The sequence below is a fragment of the Pocillopora damicornis genome, chromosome 5 (genome assembly GCF_964200805.1).
Source record: "Pocillopora damicornis chromosome 5, jaPocDami1.2, whole genome shotgun sequence".
In the NCBI taxonomy this organism is placed as follows: domain Eukaryota; kingdom Metazoa; phylum Cnidaria; class Anthozoa; order Scleractinia; family Pocilloporidae; genus Pocillopora; species Pocillopora damicornis.
The window spans coordinates 14,244,235-14,270,102 of record NC_142674.1 but is presented as its reverse complement, the minus strand read 5'-3'; the positions used below and the strand labels follow the sequence as shown (position 1 = coordinate 14,270,102).

At 38.9% G+C, this 25,868-nt stretch overlaps 1 protein-coding gene across 1 annotated transcript; it reads left to right on the top strand.

Moving 5' to 3' along the window:
- The first annotated feature begins 2,447 nt into the window (after nucleotides 1-2,447).
- Nucleotides 2,448-25,606, top strand: LOC149045492 (inactive tyrosine-protein kinase 7-like). The gene is made up of 22 exons (XM_089207808.1): nucleotides 2,448-2,508; nucleotides 3,355-3,597; nucleotides 3,710-3,958; nucleotides 9,946-10,119; nucleotides 10,824-11,099; nucleotides 11,904-12,227; nucleotides 12,834-13,097; nucleotides 13,231-13,512; nucleotides 16,193-16,441; nucleotides 16,808-17,053; nucleotides 17,969-18,241; nucleotides 18,407-18,688; nucleotides 19,002-19,128; nucleotides 20,097-20,287; nucleotides 20,825-20,941; nucleotides 21,344-21,528; nucleotides 22,372-22,491; nucleotides 22,927-23,003; nucleotides 23,133-23,173; nucleotides 23,550-23,646; nucleotides 24,074-24,170; nucleotides 24,592-25,606. Exons 1-22 carry the CDS (start codon nucleotides 2,448-2,450, stop codon nucleotides 24,742-24,744), a joined length of 4,128 nt encoding a protein of 1,375 aa, XP_089063934.1. The 3' UTR covers nucleotides 24,745-25,606.
- The last annotated feature ends 262 nt before the right edge of the window (nucleotides 25,607-25,868 follow it).

Sequence of the window (25,868 nt, the reverse complement as noted above, 5' to 3'; positions counted from 1 at the left end):
CTTTGATGGTTTGACACTTTTGACAGCTTTTGTCTTGTAGAGCCAATCAGATTATTTGAACCATTCTAACAGGGATTCTGATTGGCTTATTGTAGCGTGCTCTATGAGAGTATAGAGCATGCTGACGACATTGTTGTTCGCTTTGGAAATAAAGTTTGTTTTGAAAGTTGAAAGTAATGTATGGGGAATTTTACGGATTCTTTATTATAAAACAAATAGAGAAGCCTTGACTGTGCTCTGTTCTGTTATAAAGCACTTAGGAAGCGGCTAGAGCACTCAAGAAGTGGGGAGAAACACGAGACGTAGTCGAGTGTTTCTCCCTACACTTCTTTCGTGCTCTAGCCGCTTCCTTCGTGCTTTATAACAGAACAGAGCACAGTCAAGGCTTCTCTATTTGTTAAATAGACTTTAACAGACAATTGTTACGTCGAAAGAGCATGTGTTCCGGGATCGTCCATTCACTGGTGTTCAAATAAACTCCTTGCTTTATGGGTTAAGTTGCTAGACATTATTTGGCCATGTATCGGATAAACTAGACCCGTGGCTTGTGGTTAGCTGTGATATGAATAAACATCCAAACACGAAGGAGCCGGTAATACCCATGGGAATTGTAAATTATATATTGCTTATAGTTTTGAGATTATTGAATGTGTATTTTCGCCTCATTTTCCGTTCTCTTGACCCGCTTATTTTAAAGTTTGTTGGTCCTCCCACACATGTAACTAAAATCACTTATTTCTCTTTCCCTTCAATGCTGAAAACTTAGCGGGTAAGTTTCCTCGTTTGGTTGTAGAAATAGCTACAACATACATATATACGTAATGTATTTCCCTTATACCATGCTGATAAACCGAAAAAAGGAGCAAAGTTTATAGACGTAGTCTCTGTCTGGAGATTTGAAAAGGATCATTTCCTACATTTTCCGGGACAAAATCAAAACAAATTTAGCTTCGCCAACGTTTACTTACCAAAAGAGAATACTTTTTCAATTTAAAACTGAATAAAGAAATGCACCCTTTCCTTGACAAAATTTAACGTTTATCTTTTGGAGACATTGTCTTATGTCAGATCCTGCTCTGGGAAATAGACGCTAATACTCTCCTCAAATGAGAAAATAGATTACTGGAAACCGATTCTTTCTACGAAGAGAGTTAGAAATTTAGTTGTGGCACTGCAATTGGGCTATGCCGTTTGTATCATTAACTGCGCATCTTTTCTTATCTCGTCCTTTTTGCCTAGCAAAACCTGAAGGTAACTATTAATATCGTTCGTTCCTGTAACTAAAGTATACTCTAGTGTGTCAATATAAACTCAACAAGTGGTAATCTTATTATGAGGTAGGGAATCCGCAGGTTTATATCAATGACCGTTAGCGATCGCTGATACTATTGAAATATTTTCATTGAAAACGATGTTAGTTTTGTGGGTAGCTGTGTTAGCATAATATGTAATGACAGTAATTGATGTCTGCCTGCCAATACCAAGGTCCTATAATGAAAGACGTTTGTGTGATCATCATTACATATCATTGATGTCGGTTGGAGCCCATTATCTGTTTGATTTACAAAACCTGTTATCTGATAATTTACTTTAACAGAGAGCATTAAGGTAGCGAACAAAGCGCTAAGTTCAAAATAAATAAGTAAATGATTAGATTAATAAATATCTTCGTTTGAATTATTTTTCCCTTTCATGGTATCCTTTCCGGATTTATAAGCGGGTGAGTGCATGTTCAGTTGATTACATGTTTGAAGAGTATGGTGTGTGTAGCCTGTGGTGTGTATACATGGTTAAGCTGTCTATTTACTCATTAAATGTGCAAACTTTCTTTTCATGTTCGCCTTACATCCTCATCCTAACTATTAACAGATTGTAAGTAGGCATGTTTTAACTGTTATTTATCAGTAGGCATAATAAAAATGGTTGATCAAACGAATAGTTCCCAATAGAAAAATGGAGGAAAGATAGAGTGTTTCTTTGTGGATCAGTATATCAGTGTGCATAGGCCAGCATAGAAACAAACTTTTAAGTATTGCAAGGATTAAATTCCAACGTCTCAGGCCTCAGCCATCTTCTGGTGGAGCTTTAACAGCAAAAGTTAAGAATTCAAAGCTGACGATATTGAAATCCTAGTTTGTTTCTTTAAAATGCTTTTGCACAGCCATCTATTTGAGAAACAGAAAAAATTGGCATTTTCCCGGGTTAAATGAAAAATTCCTGCAGGATGTTGGGAGCACACGAATGAGGCGAGATCGGGAACGGCAAGGCATCAATCTTTTAAATTTGAAGGCTATAGTTTGAAGCCTCCTTGGACCTTAGGAACTCACGTCATCAACGAAAATAAGTATTTATTTTAGTATCCTTTATGGCAAGCTTCAGATTTATGAAACAAGGAAGCGATTTCACATATGACTCTTTTCCCACAACGTATCGTTTTCAAAGGTTGCATGGCCTGGTCATCGTGGAATGGAGGCTGCAAAGAGTGCGGCCAGTACAGGCAAAGAGTCGGTAAGTTACAAGACGAAAATCTCAGTATTTGTAACTCAAAGGCGTGTTTGTAGGTTTTCACTATTGTTTTACAGCTTCAAGAGACTGCATGCACATTAATAAGCTTTTATTGAAATGGATGAATTCTTGGGTATTGATGGCATTGTAAATGTGGAGTTGAAAGCAATGGTGACATTTCTAAACTTATCACTAACACGGGGTGGAATTGATGCATTGTTTGTCAGTTTCTCTATTCCCTAGGTGGACAATTTGGCGGAAAGTTCAATACTTCTCCTAAATAAATGGTTTCTCTGTATTAAAAAAAAGGCTGACTTAGGCCCAATCATCATTACTTTAAAAAATTATATAAATAACCTTACTTCTAGAATTCAACTGTTCCAGAACTCAGGAATCACGGCCTTGTAAATGTAAGTGGTTTCATCCATGAGGATAAAGTAAAAGACTGAACTAATTTCCTGTTTTAGAAATTGAAAAATGTTCCTCAACTGTCCTTTCATTAAATACCTCACTCTTCAAAACAACACTTTTTTTGCCGGAGTTTTATTATTTCTGATTAGATGCTATATTTACATTTTCTCTCGCAAAACGAAGGAAATTTTGTTTAGTCGTAAAACGAAAAGACTACCTTTGCACCTGCTGCACAGCAGGCGCGATTTTGGCGAGCGAATGCTTAGTATTCTTAGTATTTTCTTATCGCTGCCATTTTTTATTTTTACAACAGCAGGGAGTTGGGGATGAGAAGAAACTTTTACGAAGGGGGTGAGCGACGGTTAAAAGAAAGGATAGAGGAGGGAATGGGGCAATAGTTATACATTAATCATTACTTTCCTTTTCAAAAAAAAAAAGGTCCTCCTGAAATTAATTCTCGGCGAGAGAAGTCTGTCAAACTTAATTCAACCCTTCAAGTGGATTGTCTTGTGAGGGGTTTTCCTCAACCAGAGGTGAATTGGACAAGAGATGGAAAGCTACTTAATACCACGAACAAGCTCACCATTAAACAAGTGACTTATGGAGACGCTGGTCAATATACATGCAGCGCTAAGAACAGTGAAGGGAAACGTGAAGCAGCTTTTCAGGTTACAGTTACAGGTAAATGTTAATTTTACTTTTTCTCTTCCGGTTACTCTTTTCACCTTCTGTTCTTTTTTTTTTCTCTCTTATATCACCTTTTTTGAATTTTGCTTCTTAATTCCATGGCCAGGTCCTCCTGAAATTAATCCTCAGCTCATCAATCAGTCGGTTACATACAATTCACCTCTTCAGTTCAATTGCTCTTTAAGCGGATTCCCCACACCTGAGGTACTCTGGACTAAGGATGGGATGAATCGCGGCAAAAAGAACACTCTCACGATTCCTCAAGCGAGGTTTGAAGACTCTGGCGAATACACATGTAGCGCTAAAAACCCCACTGGAAGCAAGAAATCAACCTTTTGGATTGAAGTGAAAGGAGGTACAGTTCTTATTCATATAAAGGAAAAAGAGTTATGGTTCATGATTTGAACAAATGTTCAATTTCGTTACTACAAAAATTCAAAGGTGAAGACGATTCTCATATTGCAAACCAGATCCACGAGTTCAAACCACATAAAAGAGAAAGTTGATCAAGGATAAAAAAATATTTTAATGATGCTTTGATGACATTTAAAAAACGAGTTTAGATTAACCGGTAAATTAAACATAATGACAGAACTTAGAGAAAACGTAGATTCTGATTGGTCAAAACACTATCGACTATTATCACGGTAAAACCATAGAAAAACTTTAAAATTTTGCTGCCCTGCGAAATAAAGCCATACTAGACGATATCCCAGATTTTAAGTTATCGAAAGCCTTTGATTTAATGGAATAGAGGAGAACGCTTAGAATGCCGCGACAAAAACGAGAAAAATGTTATTTTCTTAACATTTATCAAGTTTTCTATTTATAAAATTTAGTTTAACTGACTGGTCGCGCCGTTTTAAGCTTTATATTTCGCTTTCGCTGCATCCTAACAGGAATTTGCTCATTTTTTCACTGTATGAGCCAATGGAAAACCATTTTTGAAATGTTTTTCGAGGTTTCCACTTGAGATTCATGACTTCCTGCAGAGCTATAACGCCTACTTTGTTTTCTCATTTTAACGTCGGGTCTCATATTTATGCTGAAATTTTTATTTTAATTACTGAGCAGCGCCCAAATCATATCACTCGAGGTTTTCTAAGGCCGAGAATAAAGGTGAGAACAGACTAGCACGGACTCCCCATATGGCTTTTGTGGTCGCGTCACACTATAGCCTTAAAATTATATTTTTGCTCTCACGAGCGTGATTTTCCCTTTCTGTACAAGATGATCAGAGGTTTTTTAAAGATTGCATCCAGCAAGGGCTGAATCTAATGTTTCATCGATATTCGTTTTAAATTTTTAACTGCCGAGTGGTACGTTGTAACCTTTTGGCTTTTGTGTATACGTAAGAGCCGATTGCCTAGAAGCAAAGTTGACCTTGACAGAGACATTTCTATGATGTTTTCTAGGTACCCTCTTGCTTTGAAGCTTTGTTTGAATTTTAAAAGGTACTCTTCTGATACTTCTTTCGGAGAGCACATTTGTTCTAAGCAATCTGATTGCTTGGCCTTCAAGGAAACTATGTTTTACGCCTGGTAGGTGGCATGTGGCGAAGTGCGTAAATTGAAAGGTCTCGGTCGGCTTGTAATGGGTTTTGATGTCCAAGTTGGATTTTTTGCGAATCTCTCTCCTTTAAACACTGTGGTATCGAGGAAGGTGGTTTTGTTCTCTGATATTTCGGCCGTGAATTTGATTGCAGGGTGGAAATAGTTAGCTCGTTTAATAAACTATCTACTTCTTCCCTGTTTCAATCTCAAAGGGAAAAAACGTCATCAATGTAATGTTTCCATTCTCTTGGCCTGGTTTCGCATTGTTGGATTGATTTCGTTTCAATTTTCGCCATGGAAATATTGGCAAATGACATTGCCCATTTTCGTTTGGGCCAGGGAAGTTCTCCTCATTGAATTAAAACAAAGTTTCTTTAAAAGATTAAGCCAAGCATTCCCCTGAGGTAATGCGTTGGGATCGGTGCGTTATGGTCGTTGAGCTTTTCGTATGCTTCACATAGAATATTCGTTCCTTCTTCTTGAGGTATATTTGTGTACAAGCTAGAAACGTTCATTGACACTAGAATAGTATCTTTGCCTACCTTTGGTTTTTCTATGAAATTGAGAAAAGCAGTGGCATCCTTCATATAGGATTGTTGCAATTGCGCTATAGTCTGGGGCAGTGTCTACAAAAAAGATGATTTTTTTTCGATGGGGCCGTCGCATCCTGAGATTAAAGGTCTACCGACCAGTATAGGCATGTGTATTATCGTGAGCTTATAGAATATTGGTATTCTAAGCGGATTAGGAGTTTGTGAAAGCCATTTGTTCGTCATGTCATCGATGTGTTTGCCCCGACGCATTCGGTCAATGATCTCACTAACCCTTTTCTGCGTGTTTTTCACCATCGGCGCTCTGAAAGGTTGTAGTTGTAGTTATATTCATGATGACTGTTGTACCTTTGTTTGCTTTTTTGAGGTTTAAAACTGAATTGTTTCTCAACTCTTTTAAAGCCATAACCTCATTGCGTGACAATTTCTTTTTTGGCTTAGTTACAGTAATCTCTGCAAGTTGTGTTTTGACATTTTCTTAGTCGCTCTCATAGGCAATAGAAGGCTGAACCGGTGGTATCCAGTTGGATTTAATATGAAACGGATGTGCTTCTTTGTTTTATCCGTGAAAGATGTTTTGGAGGTGCACTCGTCTTGCAAATTGCAAATTATTCAAAATCTTGCAAGAGTTGTTGTCTAATTTTACATTCGTTTGTCACGGGGTGTTGGGATGAATTTGAGAGATATGTTAGGAATGTTTCATTTGTCTCCTTTTCTTTGGCTCAAAGCCTATATTTTAAAGTGTGTCTACGCCCTTTGTGTCCTTTGCTTTTTGTTCTGCTTCCGCTGTTAAAGCCAGATTTTTTAGAGTCACAGAATATGTCATGTTACCGTTTCATTACTCGCACATAATTACACCACATTCAAAAGTTCCCGTATCAACGCGTGCTTGGGGTGTGAATAAATTAGTTCATCATGGCTGCGCATGTGCTTATTCTTCCTCAATCTAGAAAAGTATACTGCTTAACATGGTGTCAGGACCGTTTTTTACAGCGAGCCAGCTTCTCGTAGACACAGCTGCACCATTGAATAGCTTCTTCGGCAACATCTCAAACCTTCACCAACATTTCACAATTGCACTATGCCGAAGCACGGAAAGTCTATCCTCGATGTACAAGCCGTGCAACCAGACCGTGACAATAACCGTTACTGGGAGACCAGATTTCATGATTAATGTTTACTCGAAGGTTACAGAAACCCCGCTAAAAGCAGAATCACCGAGATTGAGGACCATTACATCGTCGCTAAGAGACCCTTCGAGTTAGCAATTCCTTCAACTGAATGGGACACCTTGCACATCGAAATCACTTCTAAGATATCGAACGATGATGCTGGAAAACACTGAGTTTGGCTTCAAAAAATCAAAGAACATTACGCTGGTGTATGTAGTTTGATGCAAGACCGCTACCAAACCTCCATTTCAACGTAAGAAACCGTTATACGTACTGCCGTCGGGCGATGATCGTTTGGCGTAAACGCGCAAGAATTTATGAGGGGTAAGTTTCTCTTCGGTCTCAATGAATCCTTCAGTCGCTTCCGAAAAGATGTATTTTACAGAGATGGCCAACGGAAACCGGAGGATCCCCCTTTCACCCCGGCGTTCGTGGTGAGTCAAGTTATATTGAGGCGGCACAACATACAAACAAGCTTTTGGCTAATTCCACCACAGAAGAACAAGTTCACTCTCCCACTTCCACGACAGCGCACGAATTGGTCAAAAAACCTCCGGGCAGATCAAGACCTGGAACGTTCCTTAACAGATATTGCTTTTTATGTGGCAGCATGCAGCAACACTACCGCGACATATGCCCAGCTTCAGGCCACACTTGCAGATGTTGTCACAAAACTGATCACTTTGCAGGCTTCTGTCAACAGGTTGCCAAAGAGAACGGAGCCTCTAGACCTGCCTCCCATACACCTACCCCACCGGGTCCCAGACGGGAATACATGAGATTGGTGGAACAAGAAGAGCACTCCTACACCCTTCCCGTGGAAAGCATACAGTATTAGAACCGCTTCACCCTCTTAAGCAGGTAATCCCCTAACACTGGCGTCCCTACAACGGCCCCACCCTCTGACAAAGGCCATTTCGCCTGGCTTCTTTTGGAGGAACCGGTCTCAAACTGCAGAGTGCAAATTCTTTTCCAAATAAATTCCGCAGCCTCTTGCAACACTCTTCTATCCTGCTACTTTTCCAGCATATCCTGGGCCAAGATTCTACCATCCAAAACTGTGATTCCACCCTATGACAGTCCACCAACCAGATCCATTGGCCAACTTACCCCCAAGCCAGTAAAGGTAAATTCACGAGTAACCTCACCTTCCTAGACATTTTCACTGACCAACCAGCCTTACTCAGTACAGAGGCAAGCATAGCACTTGATGTGCTGACTATGCATGCGGACTTCATAAGGAAATGCTCCATAAGTAACCCTCCCCAACCACTGCTGACTGAACCTGACAGCCATCCGGAATCAGCAGCTGGGCCCCCTTTACCACCCCCAGATACGTCAATGCGAGTCTGGCCTACACTAAGGACTTGAACTCTGGAACTCATTTCCAAGAACTGAACCTCACTCTTTCAAGGTCTGGGCTTCCTCAGCCTACCCGTCGATCTCGACTTGGATCCAGATGTCAAACCCATTCATGCCCCCATTCAATGTGAACCCATTTCAAAGCTGGATGCAATCAAAGCGGCCCTGGATGCGTATGAAACCACTGGCCAGCTAGTAAGGGTATCTCAACCGAGAGCCAAAACCAACCCCAACCAAACCGGGAAAAATACGGAGTTGCTTAGACCCTTCTTAGACCCTCAATAAAGCCATTCGATGTCCAAAGTACAGCATCTCCACCTTGGAAGAAATCATCCACTAGCTGCATGGAAGGAATGGATGTAAAGAGGCAAACCATCCCCTTGTCCTTAAGATCATCTCTGATTACCACAATGTTCACACCATGGGGTTGCTACAGATGGACTAGGCTACCATTAGTCATATCCTCTGCATCAAAAGAACGGCAGCGCCAAATTCGTATGGTGCTTGATGGCCTCCTAAGCTTCGGTATTACTCACGGCATCTTAATCCCTGGCTGCAGCGTCAATAACATGGAAGCCAGAATCGACCACGACCGCAGCCTTATCGCCGTGCTTGAGGGATTTGAACAACGTCATGTCAAGGTAAATGTCAACAAGATGAAATTCCTTATTTGCAAAGCCACTTTCATGAGCCATGTTACCACTACAGATGGCCTCCAGCCCAACCCTGTCACAGTTAAAGCTATGATCACCATGCCCACTCCAACCGAAAAGCAAGCAGTGCGCCGATTCCTACGGGATATTAATTACCTGGCCAAATTCTGTTCCGAACTTAGCAGCGTCACCCAACTTCATTACAACCTCACCAAAGAGGACATGCCATTACTGTGGTCAACAAGGCACCAGGAAGCCTTTGATTCAGCAAAAGCCCTAGCCACCTGTGCAGCATGCCTGGCATACTTTGACGTAACTGCGCCACTGATCCTTCAAGTGGACGCCTCAGACTATGGCCAAGGAGCTGCCCTCTTACAAACCATCAAACCACACAGTAGCAGCGCCCTTGACGAGTCTTCTCTACGACCCATTGCGTACTGCAAAAGGCCTAATCACTACCGAAGAGTGCTATACCTGGCTATTGTTGAAGCCCTCAACACATTCGAGGAATTGCTTTTAGGAAAATCCAACAGAGTCTATACAGACCACCAACTCTTTCAGTCAATCTTCAAGAAGGACCTCGCCTTAGCACCTAAGTGTCTGCAAAAGATGTTGCTTTTCCTACAGCGTTACAATTTTACTATTGTGTATAGAAAAGGTTCTCTCTTGAATTTAGCAGACGATCTATCCAGAACCCATGTCAAGACGAAGCCGTCAACCCATCCATGTCGGACACCTTCCCAGTGTTTCACGTTCACCTTGCTCGCTTGGACCCCAACCCACTGGCCCTCACCAATACCACTCTCGAGTTATGTTTTTGCTCTCAGAAGCGTGTCTCGATAAGTTCATAGCAAACCCTTCATCGGCATCGCGCCAAATACCAAATTAATGAGTTTACCGTAACCAAATGTTAACTTGAGCATTCGAAGTAATTATAGAGAAAGGTAGAAATAGAGACTGCACCACTGTCTTACATACTTTATTTGGGTAAATGATCCAAACATGTCTTCTATGGTAGTTTATCAAATGTTTTTGTTTAAAACTTTGTAAGTGGATGGTGGCTGGAGTGAGTGGAACTCCTGGAGTATCTGTACCAAGCCAGTTGGTGGTATACAAACCAGACAGAGAGAATGCGCCAATCCAGAACCAGCATATGGCGGGAAACACTGCGATGGGACCGGAGCACTGCTGAGAGAATGTAGCAACATGTCCAGTTGCCAAGAAGGTAACATACAAATTGCAGCTTTTCTGATTTCAGTGGATGAAAACTTCTTTGTTGAAACAAAAAAGAACAAATACAGGAATAAAAGTTAGAGTAAGAAAAAATGAATAGAACTTCTGAGTTTTAACTTTAATCACATAATCATCCAGGCAAAGTATATGAAATGCTCAAATTATCAAAAGTCAGGAGTTCATTATAAGTCAGAAATCCTTCATTAATGCACAAACTCTGTACCTGTACGGAATTCACCATGCTTTTCCTTAAAGAAACAAAACAAATCTCCATTATCATTTGTACTACAATAGCTAATAAATTCTTGGCACAAGTTTTCGCTGATATTTGTGGTCACTCTGTAAGAAGTCTGCACTATATGCATAATGGCGATTACGAATTTCTTTTCGTTGCCCGTGAGCAATACCTTTCTGGTCAAGCCGGTAAAGCTAACTATCATCTACTGACAAGAAATATGTTTGACAATGCGAGGGCCTCAGTTTTGGCATTGACCAGCTAACAAAGAAAATCATTTTAGCTAAACAGGAAATTCTTCCACCATAAACTGAAAAGAAATCTTTCAGCAATGCAAGGACTACTGTTACTAGGTAACTATATGGCGACATCATCGACACAAGAATTTACCTAAGCTTAATTAGTCCACGTTGTTTACTATTATCCTTATTCATCTATTGTTTTTTTTTTAATATTTGAAGAATTTCCCTTGCGATTTGAAACAGAGAAGAACCCATCTGTCGGTACAATGAAGATATTCTCAAACAGCAGTTGGCAAAAGCTTTGTACCAGTCAATGGGATGAAGCAGATGAAAATTCAACCTGCATGGCCATGGGCTATTATGACAACGGCGTCTTTGCTAATTACACATGGTACGCAGAACGTGGCAATGCTTCAGAGATGTCCACCGACTACAACTGTACCATTCCGACCAGATGTCAAAACAACTTGGAAAATAAACAACAAATTTGCAAAGGTAATAATGAATTGCACTCATTTAATATTCGCATGATCTCCAAAGATGGTAACTTGATAGATTTACTCACACTCCGGTGATTAAAACTTTCCCGAGATCAATGATTGCTCATCTTCGGGTATCTTTAGGTTCTAAAAAGGTATGTATCGCTAAAAATCTGGCGGGTTCGTTTACGCCCTGAGGCGATTACAGTTGAATTGCTGCCGAAAGAAGAACCTAACTGCGCAGTTATGCATTTCGGTTTCATGAACTTCACAACCTCCAACCCCTTCACTAAGTTTCCTTAAAACTTTAACATCCCTCTAGTTTCCTTTTTTCTCTCTCTTTCATGAAACTAAGGAATTTTACAATTTTCACCCTACTTATACTTAACTAAATGCCTTTTTCTTGATAATTGCATGAGAAATGCTTTAAAAATGACGTTCTTATTTAAAATGTAAATCACCCTATTGTGTTCGCCGAAAGTAAACGCTTTTAGGCTAAGAAGACACGTCTTGAATGTTCCAACATTTTTTAAAAAAAAATCTTGTTTCACAATTTAAAGCACAGTCAAGAAGCAATGTAAAAGAGGTTCGTCGTAAAACATCGCTGCAAGGAAACTATGTAAATGTCGTGAACTACATCGGACAAAGAACGATAAATCCAACGTACGAATACTGATTAATTTACACCTAGAATTTCCCTTAAAACTAAACACTTAGACTGGCATGAACTATTTATCCTTTCGTGATTTAAAGGCATTCTTGATTCTTGATAACCAGTATTTTCCATCTTAATGGATTAAAATTTTTGTAATTCCATAAGTTCCTGTTCGCTTGAATGGCGCAAATGTGGAGTATGGAGGAAGAGTGGAAGTGTTTTACAAGGGGAAATGGGCGAAGATATGTAGGAATAAATGGGACTTTAACGATGTCAAAGTTATTTGTCGTCAACTTGGCTTTGAAGAGGCTTTAGCGGAATTTATTGGGTCAGACATAAAGGCTGAGGGAATACCTTTTGCAATGTCCGATGTCTCTTGCGCTGGAGAGGAGTTTGAACTTGCATCATGCGATCGCATCGATGGAAAGTTAAACATTCCACCTCAATGTCAAGCGGATGACAAGGGTTCTCAAGCGTTGTGTCAACCAAGTAAGCAACTAAATTTTTAGGTCTGATTAGTTATCCTGATTTTCGTGATTGTCTTTCTTCTTCCCACTGACCTTCTAAAGTGGAGGGTTAGGGTTAAGGGTGACATGACTTGGTTTAAGGGTAACATGGGTCGACTTAAAATGACTTAGATGATTTTGATTTTATCAACCGAGTTGATAATGTAAATTTGCCCCCGTAAAGAATTTCAAAGCTAAATTTCGAGCGTTAGCCCTTCTTCATGGCGGGTGTTATACTCCCCCACCGACGCGACGCCACAGTTTCTTTAAGAACTTACCCTCCTTATAGATGATTCAACTTGGTCTTGAGGTGAAATGATGTTAGCTAGGGTGTACATGACTTTCATGAGGGTGATATGACTGCTCATAAGATCACCTGACTTCAGTTAAGGGTTACCTAATGGCTAACAGGATTTTGTTTGGAGCTATGTAACTAAGTTTAAAATACGACATTGTTAAAAACATTTCTCAATTTAAGCTTTAGCACAGGTAAATATATTCAACTTTTCTATCTCTTCTTGTAGTGTTAAGTACAAAAAATTTGATTTATTTTGATAAAATCATCTAAACTGAACTATTTTTTTTGCAGAAAACCAGACAGTGTTGAAAAGAGAGAAACTCTATTTTGATATTGGTAGCAGAGAAAAGCTTCACTGTTCTATACACAATGAAACCACTCATGCTAGGTGGTCCATTAATAGGCAAAAGCTTGAAATAACAAACTCTACTTCTGAAAGGATCAGAGCTGAAGACAATGGCGATCTGTTCATTGACGACGTGCAGCTATCTGATGGAGGAATATATAAATGCGAGAGATTGGAATATGTTCAATATTACATTGTCTACATTAATGGTATGAAAAGGCATCTTTTTATCTTGTAGAAATAGGCTTAACATGCAGGACAATGCCATGTAAGACAAGTACACTTCTGACTTTTCAACAGTATAGCTATGATATTGGTGCTTTTCATTACTGCTTTCAACAGCAAGATTTACTCAAAAGACGTTGGACCAACAAACCTTTATTGCGTACACGTCTGGCATTATAAGCTGTAGTGCTGATGGAACACCGAGTCCACAGATTTCTTGGAGTAAGAAAGGAGGAAAGTCCTTAGACCCGAAACGATTCACTCAAGTATCCAACGGCAGCCTGCGTATTGGTTTTGTAAAGCCTGAAGACAATGGAACATTCACCTGTACCATGAAACAAACTAAAGGACCACAGAGGGTCACAAGCAGAGATAAAAACATAGTAGTGACAGTTATAGGTGAGTGACCAATAAGATAATATATAGAAAGTCATAAAGTCAGTTCTTCAAATGTAATGAATTTAATTTACTCAGTTTCAAAACCTTTTCGCTGTTCATATCCGCAGCCATGCGAGGCGACATTTTATCGTGGATATGTTTGTTGATTACGGTTGTTTTAGAGTAGGGTGTCCTGTTAAAAGAAATTATACTTAAGTTATTTATCAACAATGTAGTATCCTCGTCAGAACTCAGAGTAAGTGCCCTTTGATGAAGCTTATAGTTTCTTTTCAAGCTGGTAATGTGCTTAAAACGACTTCAGTTGGTCATTGTGACGAATTCAATTTCTGAATGCATTATAATCGTTTATCTCGCCATTAAGTTACTTTGGATGTGGATTGTGACTTTTTGACTGCATATTGTGTCTTCTTCGTGTTATAAGGTCGGTAGATATGCATGACCTTATGAACACTCTGTTTGACTGTGATTGGCTAGAATCCCACACAGGCCTCGATTGCCACACTTTGACTAAATGTTCTTTCTGAGTCCACTGTCGCAAAGTTATTATGTTTTGTGTTTCTTGTGGTCCGCATCCATGTTTCCGGGATGTCTACCCCAATGTTCAATTTATGTTGTAAAATGCGAAATCTTAAGTGGATGGCCTCTTTTACCCTGCGTGTATAATAATAGGATGACAATCAATGTACTCTACTTCAGTCCAGAAATGGTGGTTTCCAGGTGTCTTCTGAAACTGCAGAGGCCTTTGTCTAAGCATGTCGTTTCTCGATCTGCCATATCACTCGTTTAACCATTACTTGCATGGGACTGTATGTTCCGCTAACGTAAACTTCGCATTACTCACAAGGAATCTTTTGGACCTCGGACTCTTGTTTTAAAGATGCAGTCCCATGGATGTCGAGTGACTTGTTACTATTTATAACATCAGTGAAGTGAATGGAATGCTTTCGGTTCTTCAAATGCTGTAGCAAACTATCAGCGTTTTCGCGAACCAAGGTTATAGGGTGATAAGGTTATCGAATGCTCCTAAAACTCTATAGCAATAACAGGGTAGACCATACTCTCCACGGCTGCGCCTTCTGTCTTTGGTGGGCTGGTCCGAGATAATAGGAGTATGTAGACCTCAATACGAAGCTATGTCCGCGATCTGACAAATGATTATGTTTCATATAACATCGCCTAGAATGCCGCGACACGTCCGGGACCTTTTGCGTAGCCAATAGCGCTAAATTTGAATTCTCGTAATTGAAAACAGGCAAAACAATAAAGAAAATGGCCGAAAAAAGCCTAATGCCTAGTGTGTTTTACCAATTTTTACACAAATTAGCCCACTTAGCGATAAGGTACCCTCTGGCTTTTGTGGAAGAGGTGTTCAGCTTTTATTTTAGACGCTCATCCAAGTCGTTGGTCTTCGATAAGTTTTATGAAAGTGATCTTGAAAATGCGGCCGTTTCGCTCAGCATTCGTATGGAATATGAACTGATTAGTATTCAGATTGATTTTTTCCTCCACAAAAGTACTTCGTGACTTAGGTACCCTCTGGTAAAGTAAGTTTGATATCTCAACTAAGATTTGGTGGAATTTCGCGTTAATACGATGGCCACAAGTGTTATCAAAAACATCATCTCCAAAAGCTACACCGAAATGTCCTAAAAGCCCTCGAAAGTTGTTCCCTTTGGACTCCCAAGAGAGTTCCAAGAGAGTTTTTGCCCCGCCTCTGTAGACAATAGGACGCACTTTCGCCTGACGAAGCATTGTTAAGAAGCTGTGTCATGTCACACATGTGCGCCAAATTTAAATTGAAGAGTTATAAACATCTCTGTTAACACACCGTATCATCAGATCACAATTGTGCCTCATACCGTCCAGATATTGAAATGTTTTCCGTGCAATAAATGCAGCGCGTTGATCGGGAGCTCTCTTTAGAGCTCACAGAATCCCCGATCAACCCTTCCTTCATTCACATGTCTGCACCTTTAGTAAATAGCTATGATCCACTATACGGGGGCTCGCCAAAACCACACATAAGACAAAGATTGAATGAAACTAACATTTCACTTGACGAAAGATTAGCTGGCTTTCTGAACATCGCTTTTTATAACCTTCAATCAGGCGTTTTTTTTGTTGTCAGTCCGCAACCCTTTCACACTCGAAAACCGTCTGATTACAAGTTACGCTTTTCAAACCGCCTATTCTTCATGACACTATTTTCTCAATTTTTCTATTTCCTATTTTCATGATACTAATTTTTATAATCCCGATAACATTTTGACCAACGGAAGTCTGTCAGTCCATCTAAGAATTCGCTGCAAACGAATTTGCTGAACGCTTTGTTAAGAGCGTGGCTATTGTTCACTTTATGTCACCTTGGGATTTACTTTACGCATCCAACCGTTTGATTGACAGCAGCTGAAATCTGTCAAGAGACTCATGTATTCTCAAAGCTTTACCTGCTGACCAATCACGACCGACTAGTTCAGGATATGCTAATTATTATGCTGCCCGCTGATTAAATGGGCACTGCAAGTACATGTCGCGAAAGACAATAGCATTCTGGGCGATGAAGCGCTAGTGTCATTATCAAATGTTCATTATGTTAAGTTATGGCGTTTAATGTGTTCTGTGTAAATGATATTGGAATACCTCCGATTTTCTAAGGACACGTTATTTATTTACCTCCTAGTTCGACCAAAAGTGGATATTTCTGGAGCAAGCAATCTCATCATAGAAGGAAACAGTGTGAACTTGACGTGTAAAGTTGTGGAGGGTCAGCCTGAACCTCAGATCACATGGCTCAAGAATAATACATTGCAAGGACAGAGTTTGTCTCTCTTCTTTTCTGAGATAACAAAGGAGGACGAAGGGCGGTACACTTGTAAGGCAGAGAATGCAGCAGGCTTTGACACCAAAGACATTGACATTTCTGTAAAAGGTGTGTTTGTCAAGTGTACAGTAATTCTTTACACAACTTGATTAGTTATTTATTGCGAAGAACTGGAAAGTCTTTACACTTGTTCGTTTGTTCCTGCTCTAAAAATATGATGGTTTCATGGCTAAGCTGGTAATATAGCCTGACTAACATGGTTTTTGGAAGAATTTGTTTGATATGATCCAAAAATAGTTCATCGTTTTCTTCTTTTTAAATTGCTATTTGTTAATTTGTTTAAATTTATTGTTTTTCTTTTTGTGGGTGGGGAGGGGGGGAAGAGGGGGGGAAGAGGGGGGAGAGGGGGGGAGAGGAGGGGGGCGTTGGGTGACTTCTAATTTTGCAATTTGTATTTATATGCTTACTTTGCAGTTCCACCCCGTGTTAGTGATGAGTTTAGAAATCTCACCATTGCATTGAACTCCACATTTGAAAAAGAGTGTTATTTGAGAGGTGACCCACAAGTATATGTCAACTGGACCAAGGATGGAGTGCCACTTAATAAAAACAACACCTTAGTTATTGGACAAGTGACGTTTGAAGATAAAGGCTATTATGAATGTACTGCTGAAAATGATTATGGAAAAGCAAACTCTTCCTTCTGGATCGATGTCACTGGTAAACTCTATATTGTAGTTTATGTCATTTATCAAACTTGTAACTTAACAAAGCGTTTGTTTTTAAGCTTAAGCCAAATTTAAATAGACCTATTTTTTTCTTTCTCTTTTCATCCTTTTCCTTTAAAAATATCGATGAACAAGGAACTAAGGAGTCATGATCTTATGATTCATTTTCATTAGTGTTAAAGGTAGTTCATCAACCAGGCTTTGAGGGAATCATTACCTAAATATTAAGGATTAAAGTTGGAAAGAGCTTTTAAATGAACATTCATATAACTTGCTTCAAATTACCAACATTAGTACTCTTTTCTTCTAGAAAAGGGTACCTGATCACGTACAGTTGATTCTGACTTACACACACCCAGATTGTTATTGAAGCTGAATCCGTGACCAAAGAAATAATTTAAAACACCTTCTGCTATTAAGGAATTGCAAATCCTGGGGTCCACTTTGACATTTTTATCCGTGAACTCATATTAAAACGGACAATTTGGAAACGTCAAATGACAGATTTCCTTTCCTTTTTTTGATTTCAGAATACAATCGTTTTACATTGTTTTGATCATTATCGCCTAATAACTTTTCGAATTCAATATATACTTCTAAAAAAAGGAAACTGATAGTCATTGAACATATGTTTTTTTTTTAACATCACACTCAACAACCATCAAGAAAAGGATTAATTTTATTGGCACAACTGGGACAACTTAAGGGCAAACGATATCTTTTTATGCTGAAGGCGACGAAAACCTTCGAAAAAATTGACGTTGGTCAAAAATAGACTTGAACATCGCGTTTTTTGTTTTGATTTTTTGTCGTTGTTGTTGTTTCGTCGTTTTATCAAGGATTGGATAAATGGAGTCAAACTGGACTACACAAACCTTATTAACTTTGTATTTTTTTAAAATTAAAGTATCTCCCCAGATTATAGAGCCTCCGATAAACCAGTCTGTTACCGAAGGAAACTCTGTGAACTTTAGTTGTCGAGTCTCAGGTGTGCCAACACCAACATTAGTCTGGGTTTTTAATAATGCTGACCTGCCATCTGGTATCAATCAATCCAATCACAAAGGAGAATCATTCCTGAAACTTTTAAGCGTTAAAAAAGGGATGGAAGGGACTTACAAGTGTGAAGCGAAAAATAAAGCAAATACAACTAGTTCCTCTGCAACTCTGCGTGTTTACGGTAAGTTTAATGTTAATGACGATAACGATGATGATGACGCTGACCGTGACAATGTCGCCGACGATAACCATGACGATGACGTGACGCTGACACTAAAACGATGCTGACGATGAAAGTGACGAACGTGGACCATGATTTTAATCAATTGCTTTTTTCTTAACGTAGGAAAAGCCTTAGCTCAAATTGTTCCAGGTCAGTATCCAGCACTCACAGCAGGAGACAACCTCACATTGACCTGCAACGTCAACGAAGAAACAATAAATGTAACTTGGAAAAAAGATGGAGACTCACCACCCGAAAGGGCAAAGATTGATACACGATTCGATGACGAAAAGAGTACATTTGCTATAACTGGAGTTGTGAAGGAGGACAGTGGTGTGTATTCTTGTGAGGCACGTAACAAGCTCGGTTTTGTTGCCCGTTCCTTTGTAAAAATAAACGTCAAAGGTAAGCTGGTGTTACCTTTGTGTCTTAAAAAGAAACATACAACTTTACCGATTAAAAAATAAATTTCAAAAATAGATTAAAACTATTTTTTAATTAAATAAGAAACAAATATGGGTCACCTGACCCATTTACATGAAATTTCCTTGCATCGCTCTATGAAATTCAGGCATTTCGTTTTTAAGAGCAGGTGTCAATCACAGGTTAAATAATGTGCCAAGCTATTCCAAAGCTATTCCGAACAACTTGAATTTTATTAGTACTTTTACTACCGTCGAGATTTGTCTAAGGTCATTTATCTATCTTACACAATTAGCAAAGCAAGTGCAAAGTTTCAACACTTTGTGGTACTACATTGGTGGATCAGTGGCGGCAGCAATTGTCATTTCGCTTGCCTGGTATTTCTGCAAGCGTCGAAGGATAGGTGACGTCCATTTTTCTTTGTTATTTCAGATTTCTTTGTCTGAAAGTAAAAGGAAAAAATGTTTAAACATATTTTGCATGTCTGCTGGGGGGAAGGGGGATGGGGGGACACTAAGCTGAGAGTCTTAGAGTAGAAATATTTTTATAAGAATTACTCGCGTGCGGCCAAAAAAATGCTAATTGTAGATTTTTTTTCACGTCTGTATATGGTATCATCATTATAATTTCCATTACTGTTAACGGTGTTTGATAATAATTCTAAATTCAGCACATAGCACGTCCCTCCTAATTTATGCAAATTTAATATTAGTGCCATTACAGAAAAATTCTTTAAGAACATTCGATTTGATAAATTAATACAAACTTTTATCTTCTTTATCTCCTTCATTTCATTATTTGGAATTGCAGCTATGGCTCTGTAAGTCAACTATTTCACCTTTTATTCATCAAATTCATCAAAAAAAAAACACCCGGCATTACCTTCCTCATGGGTCACCACCTTGCATGATGACGATAACAAAAATCATATCGCAGTGACTTTACATTTATCGTGTTTATGATGCATTATTAACATTCATCAAGCGCTGTTAGAATCGGCTTCATTAGTTCCTTTGTTTAATTTTTTTTATTTCAAGAGTATCTTCTACCTATTCTCGGTTTGATTAATTTATAGATTTATGCATTGAAATGCACGTAAAATTTTCTGATTTTAAAACCAACTGTTTCTTGTTTAATTTTAACAAACGACGAAGCTATTGTTGAACTTCATCCGATCGACAAAGTGTATTCAAATAACAATAATTACTGTTATGTTTTGTAATAATTTATGTTTCTGGTTTAGTAAAAACATTGTTTTCCCACTATCGGCAAGAGAGATTATCTCCCCAATCAATTTTTTTCCTTCTGATCTCTCTTTTCTTTTTAGAACTTTTCTTTGTTTTGAACCTGAAAGTTTACAAAGTATACAATGTTAATTTCCAATATTTAGTCCTGACCAAGAGGAGGCAATTCAGATGGAGCCATTGAATGCAGAGGTAGATGAGTGGGAGGTTGCGGTGAACCGTGTCCTGCTTCAAGACGTCATTGGACGAGGGGCGTTTGGAGCCGTGTGGAGAGCTCTCCTGAGTTCGCCAAATGGACAACCTGGCAATCGAACAGTAGCCGCTAAATGTTTCACGCGTAAGTCTCCTTCGATTTGTTCTTGATTTGTTCTTGTTCTCAACATATGTTGATCTCAGGGGTGGTTATAGAAATGTTTTATTTGGAAAGAGGCGGGAGGGGCAAAGGTGGTCCAAAATTACTTCTTGACCAACGCACACCTCCCTCTTCTTCACTCAAGGTTACGCGCAAGAAAAAAGAAACAAAAGGCGGGGGTGGGGGGAGGGAGGACAAACAAACATATAAGATAATCAACCAGTTTGGCAATAAAAGTGATCCTGGCATTGCAGTAATGCTGCAATAGTTCTTGTTTCCATCAAGAAATATAAAAGGTCACAGGTATGGCAAGGTCAGTAGGGGGTGGGGGGGTGAGTTGGGCAATCTGCTAGCTTGGGGGAGAGGTGAGTTGGGCAATCTGCTATCTTCGAAAATTATCATCCAAATGGTAATAAGAAGAAGTAAGGTTTGTAGCTCTACCGGATTCTTTCTGGCTTGAACTTGCATAGAACAAATGTATTAATCAGAACGTGTCTCCATTAATGTATACTTTTGTTTTAGCCACTGCTGGAGAGGATGGAAGGAAATGTTTGATGAGAGAAATTGAGCTGGGTAAACTTATCGGTGAAAACGTTCCGCCAAACATTGTAAAGTTCATGGGCTGCGTTACGACACAAAGTAAGTACTAAGCGTACAACTTCTTTTCTAGGAATGAACCCTCTTAGGACCTCTTAACGTGAGTTCCGTAACTGGGATGTTAATGGAGCCAAGTTTGTCTTTTTTCGGTTTGGCAACCAGACTGTTTTTCTTCGAAAGCATGTATCCAACGAGAGTTCATTAAGGTCTCGGTCGGATAGCTTGAAATCTCGTGAACGGAGCTAACCAGCTTAATTTCTCCCTTTAACCTGTAGCAAATATTTGAAAGTAAATTCTGATGAAAGTAGATCCTAAAAGAATGAGTCCTTCGTGTAAGCTAAACTGCTTTATGACGAGAGCTATCAGGAATTTTATCTTTGATATACGGTAAGGAGCCTTGACATAGGATTTATTTGCTTTTTCTCTTTTTTAACGTCACTTAAGTTCATCCCATACTCATCATGGAGTACTTGCCATGTGGTGACCTACTTGGTTACCTGAGAAAATGCCGAGGAGTGAGGGATCGGTATTATCTTGGTGAGGGAAGAGCTCAGAATTTGACCAACTACGATCTTGTGCTGTTTGCCAAACAAATAGCCGCCGGTATGGTGTTCCTTGGAACGCGAGGTGTAAGTGGAATACTTGTCACGTGTCAATTCTAACTCAGAAAAAATCTTTCAGAGATTTAAACTTTTCATTTTTCAACAGCTCAGATTTTGGCCAACATTTTTGAGTGCTTTTACATTAGAGAAATCTCTAAGTTTTTTTTAGCCATAATACTTTTTGTTGACATTAGCAGGTCACTGCAGATGTCAACAAAATGAGCCAAGAGACGAGAGTAAGGTTCATAAGAATTCGGTTGCCGAGCCTCAAAAAATCCTAGCTCTTATTACCTGGAATGGTATAGAATTAGGCTAAAAAAAGAAAAGACAAACTCATGCAGCTGTCAAAGATCGAGCATGCGCTGATGGTTCATTTGGGCTAGTGGCGCGTCGTATAAATAATCTGCGCTACATACATACATACATATATAAATATATATATGTATATAAAACCTTATTGCGACACTTAAAAACAAAACAAAGGGAAAAATGGAACTCCCTAAAAATCTGTAGAAGAAAACAGAGGTAAAGAGAAAACCATCTCGTCTTTTTCTTTCTTGGAACACAACGGGTCCTCCGTTTTTCTAAATTTTATTTTATTATCATAATTATTATGATTATCAGCATAGTTATCACTATTATCGTTATCATTGTTATCATTATCGTTAATTTCGCTGTTGTAAAAAAGTCAAATTTGTTTTTTGATAAAGAAAGAAGAAATCTTAGTTTTGTTAGCATTAAATCATTATATAAAGCTGCCTTAGTTTCAGCCCCTTTATTTTTCGAACATACCCAGGCGTTTAATTCACAGCTGTATTATATAAACCTACCGTTTCTTGACTCATATTCCGGCTCCTCATCTTCTGATAGATCATCCATCGTGACCTGGCGGCTCGAAACATTCTCCTCGATAACAACTATGTTTGCAAAGTGACGGACTTTGGTATGGCATATCAAAGTTTCAAGTATGGCCATGGAAATGCCAAAAAGGTAGAAAAAACTTTTTTGGTTGCTTTAGTGCGGTGTTTTCTGAAAAAAAGTTGGAAGCGTCAACATATTCTCTGCATAAAGTAAATGTACCTCGACTACCAACAGGGTTTCATAGCTCACTTTTACTTACAAGAAAAAAGCAAAACAAAGCAGAGTTAGAAGTTAACAGAATAAGTACTCTGGCCTGGGTATTGGGATATGTCAATTTTACTAGCGTTTTTTGTAGAAAGCCCTGTGAAAGGAGTTACGTTTTCTGTTTTCCGTGACAACTTAACGAAGGCTAACATTGGATTGACTTATAAGGGAACGACAAATGTAGCTTTCTTTTCACATTTTAACATGTTTATGTTATGTAGCTTCATATTTTTTTAAAGATGGCTTTGAACAAAAGGGACATAAGTTTTGTAAGGCAAACGTTTATTGGTTGTTTTCCAGGGATGTTTGCCAATCAAATGGACTGCACCAGAGATTCTGCTGGGAGAACTTGCTGGACTTTCCACCTTGAGTGATGTGTATGTATAGATATGCATATTAATTCACCAACCTAACGAACTGATTACCTTTGGATTTTTCTTTATTATTTCACGTCTAAAATTCACTCAGCGATTAACTATAGAATATTTCTGATATGCTCTCGTCAGGTGGTCCTATGGAATCGTCCTGTATGAGATAGTTACCCTTGGTAAGCCAAGCTATGTTCAATCAATACATTTAACGCTTAGAACAGCAATGTTCAAGCGCTATATAGAAGTAATGCTATTTTTAAACGGCTAAAGATATATGAAAGTCGTATGTTTGAACTGCGGTTAAATACGTGAATGAAAGTGATCTTCGCAGTAATGAACACTACTTAAGCAGTAGTGAAAATAAGACCTGAAAAAAAAATTCGGACCTCTACGGGATTTGAACCCATGACCTCTTGTCGTGTCACACTTGACCATGATCATGGTTTCCGATCACATTGTGTAACCTTGAGACAGTGTCACCGAGAACTGTCGGTTACTTTAGGGTTGATATATTTGGAAATGCGACATGCACTTGTCCTTGTGCATTGACAGGAGGAATTCCGTACGACGGATGGTCAGAAGGCATGGTGATTGCAGAGGTCACAAAGGGATATCAGATGCCAAAGCCCGATCATGTTGATAACAAACTGTGAGTTGCACTTTTTTAGCATAATACTAACGTGTTCCTAAAATAACCTAAGATCCAAGACGACACATTTATCGTTCTCATTGCCGAAATCTTTGCAATAAAGCAATTGGACTACAATCATATCAGCAGCTTTCCGTTATGTGAATGTGGACCAGGAGCATACCGCATTCAGCTGAGATACGGCTTGGACAATTATGACATCAAAATGTATTTGAAAAACATCAGAGCGAGTGAAGGAGTGCGATATGTTCGACGTCTCACAACAAACTTGAACCATCGCCTACACTATTTTCAATGAAAGGACAAACCTGAACTATTGCCTACACTATTTTCAATAAAAAAGGTTCCTGTAGGAGGACCTTTTTGGTATTCTTTGCACAATCCATAAAAAGGTAGTTAAGAGTAGACCATCATTGTTAAATTTCAGGTATGATATCATGAAAAGGTGCTGGAATCGTAACCCTGACTTCCGTCCTCCTTTTGAAAACCTGCGACAAAGAATGGACACATACATTCGTGAAGAGGTTCGTTACTAGAATTGACAACTTCCCAATATTTTATGCATTTTAAAGACTCGAAAACTTTCCAAACTTCTTACATTGCCCCCATGTGTTAGGAACAATACTTGGTAGCTTTGGCTTTATTTTCATTCGCTCCATAAGAGCTTCGGCTGAAACCATTCATAATCCACTTGTTGGCTGCCTCTGATATTTACGGCGGTTGTGATCGTCCCTAGGGCATAAATCTGCTCAGTTCTACCCACCTACTTGCAACTTCTCTATTTTCAGAGAGGAAATAAGAAACGCACTTAGTATATCCGCGACTTTAACCCAAAGAGATTCTCCGCAGTATGCCGGGGAAGTGATCGCACTTTTCAGCTTGACTTTACTGTGTTGTAAGGCTCTGCGGCTAAGGTATAACCCTCGTTTGTTACTTTCTTTTAAGACATATTTGGAACTTCTTGACATGGGCGCTTATGACAAGGCAAAATACTCCAGGGTTGAAGATCTCGGAGATGAAGATGCAGGACCAAGTGAAGAAGTTGCAAAGAAGACCTCAGCTAAGAGATTGGGAAAATGGGCCAGTGACCGTCGTTAGGGTACATAATCGTCACTTCTCGGTGCTAAACTAAGTGTAGGTTTGTGTTGGTTAAATTTCTCTCCCTATAATTATTAAAAGAACATGTGAAAGCTTTGTCCTTGATTGACAAAATGATAATAATAAAAGTACAAGAAACTAATTAATTAATTCTTAAAGAATGCCTATAATAAATAATTTAATCGGTGTCAGAATAAGGAATATTGGATAGATATGAATTAAACTTCCGTAAAAGATTAAATCAGAAGAGAAAGAAAGAAACAAGCAAAAAAAAACCTACTTGAAAAACGGCTCGTTTATGCCGATAGATGTACTTGGCGAGCTTTTCATTGTTTTATTGTGAAACCATTTACTAAATTTGTTTGTGGCAGACCTAGTAAGAGATCTCCTAACGGCGATATGAAATTTGGTAAAATTTTGTAGTTTGGTAATGAATTAGTCGTGTGGTATTAACTAGCATTATCACTTAATGAAGTATCTCCTTTAAATTACATATTGCATCACTTCTAGTGATTTGTTTAACTTTCAAGTTACATTTATTTGAAAACAAGCGATTGCGTTGTTATTGACATTTACCGTTTTGCTGCTAGTTTCAAATGCTTTTGTCATAAACGGAGATAACCGTCTTAATAGAGTGTGAGTTAATTCAAATTAAGTGCTTTGGATTCGTATGAGAAAGAAAACGCCATGTAAAGGGTTCATACTGTTTTGCTATGGTAAATGGAGTGCTTGTTTAAAAACCGGGCGAAATGAGAGCACGGATGAGCGTTTAATTTTGTACGCTATCCAAACACAACAAGTTGTATTTAACATAATGTAAAACACTCTATTTGATATCTGCAATAAAAAGATTAGAGGCTTATCTTATGACTATTTATTGAATACCAGATTGATTGAAACCATTCCGTATCCTCATTAAGCTTTTGGATGACGTCATCAGTCTTAAGCGCTGATCGCATCTATGAAATGGCATCTTCATGTATATCTCCAAATGAGATATCCACACTTTCAACTTTTCACACTTACGGACGAAGCTATGGCTGGTCGCGTCTTTGACGCATGCTTTATCAGTCTGTTTAGAACTGCGTGCTTGTCAAGGGGAACCTTCGAGTTTGTCATCATGA